This window comes from Polistes canadensis, unplaced genomic scaffold (genome assembly GCF_001313835.1).
Source record: "Polistes canadensis isolate GaletaPanama2010 unplaced genomic scaffold, ASM131383v1 scaffold_172, whole genome shotgun sequence".
In the NCBI taxonomy this organism is placed as follows: domain Eukaryota; kingdom Metazoa; phylum Arthropoda; class Insecta; order Hymenoptera; family Vespidae; genus Polistes; species Polistes canadensis.
This window is the reverse complement of record NW_014569719.1, coordinates 93,093-98,875: the sequence shown is the minus strand read 5'-3', so window position 1 is coordinate 98,875 and position 5,783 is coordinate 93,093. Positions and strand designations below refer to the sequence as shown.

General features: G+C 30.7%; 1 protein-coding gene across 4 annotated transcripts in view; it reads left to right on the top strand.

Moving 5' to 3' along the window:
• The window catches only part of LOC106789234, a 16,518-nt gene that overhangs the window by 2,245 nt on the left and 8,490 nt on the right, over window positions 1–5,783 (top strand). Inside the window, exon 1 of one of the 4 annotated variants that reach the window (XM_014753294.1) lies at window positions 1,069–2,381. The exons of 2 other annotated variants lie outside the window; for them this stretch is intronic. In XM_014753294.1, coding sequence (XP_014608780.1) covers window positions 2,307–2,381 — 75 coding nt within the window. In that variant the 5' untranslated portion in view covers window positions 1,069–2,306. Of the gene's footprint in view, window positions 1–1,068; window positions 2,382–3,778; window positions 3,871–5,783 lie in introns of those variants that run through there. One more of the 4 variants, XM_014753295.1, reaches the window with a different exon arrangement.

The following is a 5,783-nucleotide window of genomic DNA, read 5'->3' as shown; positions in this document are numbered from 1 at the left end:
TAAATACATGTATGCATGCGTAAAAGTTTTCAAATTATTTTCGTGTCCACTTCGCGTGATATATCTGTACAAAATAATAATAATAATAATAAATATATTATATATATATAATAAAAATATTCGAGTATGAAACGTATAGATTAGTGACGTCATTGGTCACACTAGTGTGTCAATTTAATGTTTAATAGTTGTGTCGTCAATGTATTAATATTTCATTCATCGTTTGTGTCAATTAAAGTTCTTCAATACTCGATAGTATCGAATTTAAATAGTCCCCCCCCTCCTGTCCCCTCTTGAATCATAGTATTTATCAATACTCACACGTTGACTCTGATACATTCGATACATACATCTATCTCTATCGAGAAAAATAAAAATAAAATAAAAATAAAAATATAAAAATAAAAGAATAAAAAAGAATTTCTCTTAACGCACGCGCGCAAGAGAGAGAAAAGAAAAAAAAAAGAAAACAAGGGAGGGTAACAATTTTATACGAAAGTATTTCGAACAGAACAATGACTTGGTTAAGGTTAATTGTGAATTATGGTCAATCGTCACGAACCAACCCATCTCGCGTAAGTTCAGCAACATATATAGTCAGTCTCCCCCGCGTGGTATCGTCAGAATTATTCCTTTGTTAACTATTACGATAAAAAAAAAACAAATTCGTTCGTTCATCGTTTCGAAACTTTTAATTTTGTAACAGTGGTAACAACGGATCGTTCATTTTTTAATTTTTTCTTATTCCGTAATCATTTACTTCGGCAAAAATATTAAAAACAAACCTCAGGAACTTTTTGTTGTGTTCTAATATTTCGTAAATATATTTGACGAAAAGAAAATTTAGAAAAGAAAAACAAAAACCAATTTCCATCGCGTGCAGTTTAAAAATATTAAAAAATTTCAATAGTCAATAATATCACGAACTTTTGATTCATCTTAATTAATTAGTACGATAGTTTGAAGTTGAGTTGAAAAAAAAATATAAAATATTTGTCTTAAGTTTGACACATTTGTTAAGCGTGAACAAAATTTTGTCGGTTCGTGTTCCCTCTCCTAATTTACTTCTACTCCTCCTCATTTCTCGTTTGTTTGTTTTTATTTGTTAATCGAACATCTTTGAAGATGAATTAGGTATCCGAAGGAAAGATATTACACGTCTCAACAGATTCGCTGACTCCGGTCGAGTAAGTGCAAGCGGTTATCAGTCGCGAGGCTTACGTGCGGTTGCTATGCGATATGGAAGGGGCTTTTCGAGTCACCTACTAGTTCGACCAGTCAGAAGTCAGTATGCGTGAACCGGCCGGTCGTGCTGGCCCCTTTTCTGTATTCTCGTTCGCGAATGTTACGTGCTTTCCCCATTTCCCACCCACTTTTCCCACCTCCTCCTCCTCAGCCCCAAAAATTGCAATACTTTTTATTAATTTTGTTTTGTATTTTGTCTCATTTGAAAATCCTAATTGTCGTTAACTTTATTCATAATTATATCCATTTACTTTTTCTGATGATTATAATGATGACGATGACGATGATAGTTGTGGTGGTGGTGGGTGGGTTTTAATATTTTGTAATATGAAATATTATTCGTTAAATAATTAACAGATGAAAATATTTCGTCGATTGGATTAATTGTTCATTCATCTCGGTGACGATGAATCTATTTGATGGAATGATCGTAAGATTTTTTATTAGATTTTGATGAATTTATTTTTTTGTTGATGATCGCGAACGATTGTTGTGTTGAACGTTCAACGAACTCTTGGCAATACCGGGGTATAAGAAAAATTTCAACGTGATCGAAAGTGTGACGGTGACGGTGACGGTGACGGTGACGGTGACGTGGGTCCAGATCGGATGACAAGTACTACGATTTCTTCTCGATTGTTCTTTTATTAAATGTTTTTGTTTTTATATTTGTTTATTTCTTTTATTTACAATCTATCCGATAAACTCGGCGTATTTTTATTTCTTCCCCCGCTCGCTGAATTTATCGAATTACTCGAGAATTCTCGTCGTGAAAAAAAAAAAAAAAAACTTAAATTACCCATAAGGAAATAACTTTATTTTGCACTCTAATCGTATTTCGGTATTAGTTCAATTTTGTTCGGCAATGAAATTTTCTTAAAGTTGGTGATTTTACGAGATACCAAAAATAAGTCTGACGAAATAGAAGAACATTGGAAAAACATTTTCAATGTGAAGGAAAATAAAAGCAAACAATCAAGCAACCAATCAATCAATCAAAGGTGATCTCCTTCTTGTCTTTTGATTTTAAATACGTATTATCCAACTCAGAAAAAGGAAAAATGATCTTAGCGCCTACGATGGAAGGAAATTCGAGTATCTTCGAGTCGGGAAAATTGAACGGACATAGTATGACGGTAATTTGTCTTCTTCTTCCTCTTATTTCTCTTTCTTAAATCGACCCTGTATACGATCAAGTTTCTAAATATACGCCAATGAAAGTTCGAAGTCTCGATTGGGGGAGGGGTGAGGCGGAAACGAAAAGGTGGGAGGGTAAAAATACATCGGTTGATTTTTCTTTCCATCTGTCGACCATCTTTTCTTTTATTCCGATAGAATAAAAAAAATATTTATTATTAATAATAATAATAATAATAATAATAATAATATTTATTTATTTATTTACTTATGTGTTTATATAAGACCTCCGTTTGTAAAATTATTCCAGACAAATTTAGATAAAATAATATAATATATTAATGATTATTATATTATAAAATTATTCCACACAGACAAATTGAAATAAAATAATATAATATATTAATGATTATATAAATAATTTGGAATTGAATATTTCCATGCCAAATACTTAAATAGCTTGTCGTGAAATAATTGACCAGCGGTCATCGATAGCGCAATGAGTAGAGCAGTTGCCCCCGGAAAGTGAAAGAGAAAAATTCCTGGGTTCAAATCCCCACCGGTCTCCCCAGATTTTTTTCAGTTTAGCAGCTTCTAATATTTTCACGGATAATCATGCAATGCATGAAAATAATATATGAAAATATAACCAAATATAATATTTAACATAACCTTTATTTGATCTGTAATTAAATAATTATCATTATTATAATCTGCGTTACTAAAAAAATATTTCATCGAAATCTCCAAATGTTGTATTCCATCCATCTCCCCCGTCCTATGAATGAATAATTTCACCATGAACCTCCTCCGAAGGTCGTGATGATGACGATGCACTTCAGTTGCGGCCAAAGATAATGCAATTTTTGTTTGAAATGCCTTGACACCGAAAGAGAAAATCTCTTTCTCTTCTCCTCCCTCCCCCGGGTGTTTGCTCTTTAACCTTGCTTTTATAATCTCCCTTTTTCCATATTATTCTCTCGAATATACGAGATATTTCAATTTACTTAATATTTCATGTGTGTGTGTGTGTGTGTTATATATAACTTATATTATCATTAGTAATATTATAATAATATCAAAAAATTCTCTTCATCTCGATCTTTCAATTCCGTATAAAATTCGTGTTGGCATTTTGCATTAGGTGAATCGCCAAACAGAGAGAGAGAGAGAGCAGAGCTTTCCTCATCATCATCATCACATTTCGTCGAGTATTATGTGTGTGTCTCGTACGTAGCACTTCGCGAGCCCGAAGAAAGATTCTATTTGCGTCTCACAATCAGCCAACGAGGAGAAGTAAGAGAAAAGAAGAGAGAGAGAGGAGGATCTTCTTCTCTACTTTTGTCTCCTACTACTCTTCGTTCGTTCGTTCGTTCGTTCGTTAGTTATATTAGTTCGTGTGTTATATCTTATATCGTTCTTTCTCTTTCTGATTGTGAGAGAGGAGACACTTTAAACTACGGCAGAGTGCCATTGCACATTCGACAGGTGCGCTCGTAGTGTTATTCCTCTTCCTTCTTCTCGATCGAAAGGGCAAATCATTTTTAGAAAATAATTATATATATTTTAACATGTGTGTGTGTGTGTGTGTGCATAAACATAGATAGATAGATAGGAAAATTAGTAGGAGGATTTACCAACGTTAGTTGCTTAAATACTCTCTCGAATTTTCTTCCGGGTTTTTTTCCTTTTTGCGTAACAACATTGCTCGGATAGAAGAAGACCACGAGTGGTGATATGTGTGTGTGTTTCTGTGTGTGTGTGTGTGAAGTTTGTTTGTTTGTTTGTAGCTACAGTTACGATATTTTATATTGTGTTATTTTTATTAGTTTATCTAATGTCTCGAACAGGGATTGCGTCAGTGTTCGGTGTTAAATTAAGTTAATTAAGTTTCATGGGAATATAATAATTGTTGTAAGATATAATTTCATTGTTTATTATTGGCGATATTATTAATTCGACAATTTATTTCTTTTTTTTTTTTTATAAAGTAATGTCAAGTATATAAAACAAAAGTTTCACATCGTTATTATTATTATTATTATTATTGTTTGTGTATGCGTGTGTGTATTTTGGTTTTACATTTTAATCCATTCACGACACGATAACATAAATTTATAATAAGAAATCTGCAAAGTCGTTTTTTAAACTAAACAACGTTGTTAATTTATTTGAATTTTTTAAGTTCTTTATTCCTCTTAACTTGAAATTATTAATATTTCCAATTTTCCGATGAACAATTCGTTAGATAAAGATTTTCAACGTATAATTAATCATTCGTCGTCTCTTAATTTTTATTATTATTTTACTTGTTCTGTTTTTTCTTCTTATTTCTTTCAGATTTTATCTTATCGAAATTCTTCTTCGAGCTCGACTATTCAAAAAAAAATACTTCGCCAATGTTTTATTTCTCTCTCTCTCTCTCTCTCTCACATTTCTTTTTGTTATTCTTTTTCTTTTTTTTGTAAAACTTATTCTCCGTTGCAGTAGTTGTTCTAAGTGAAGCGTTAATAGCCCCGATAACCTTACGTATTGTTTTACGATTACGATTATTCAGGGGGTAACAATCGCTAATATTAATAGTATTAACGTTTCGTTATATTCGTATGACTACATTGCTTTTTCCATTCTCGTATTTTGTCGCGAAAGAACATACACACACACACAAAATTTATTATTAATATATTATTATTTATTTATTTATTTTATATCGTCAATTGTGTGAATAATTTAATAATTCATCAACATTATCGTTCATTCATTTCGTATTTATTCAGTTTTACAATATTCAACTTAATATTTAAATAATTTAAATAAAATAATATTATATATTATATAATAATTTATTTAATTGTTATTTGTTTACGAGATGATAGAATAAACGTGCAATATTGTTTAAAAATATTGAAGAAATGAATGAACTATACGTTGTAAAATTAATGATTTTTTTTTATTGACATATTCATACACATACATATATATACTTGCAAAATTATAAACTTTATTATTGATAATTTTATTTATTTAGTTATAACAATACTCACGTGGTTACGTGCACGTATGTTTTTATTAACAAGATTACATGATCGTTGAAATGTGTTTGTAAACGAGAGCATGATACATACGCACGTTTCTTCTCGTGCGAATTGTAGTCTCGCCTTGAATTTTCATTAAGTCGTAATACGTCAAACAAAATACAGATATATATGTACATATATAGTATACATTTATTATTACCTTCCTTGATTCACATCAGAGTGAATCGTTAGTTAAACTTGACATTCGTAAAGTATTTCATATAATTCGTTCATGAAATCCCAAATTACGATAATTCATTTATTTCATTTTATTTTATGATATTATATATATAAATTATTATTTTAATTAAATATTTTTAATTA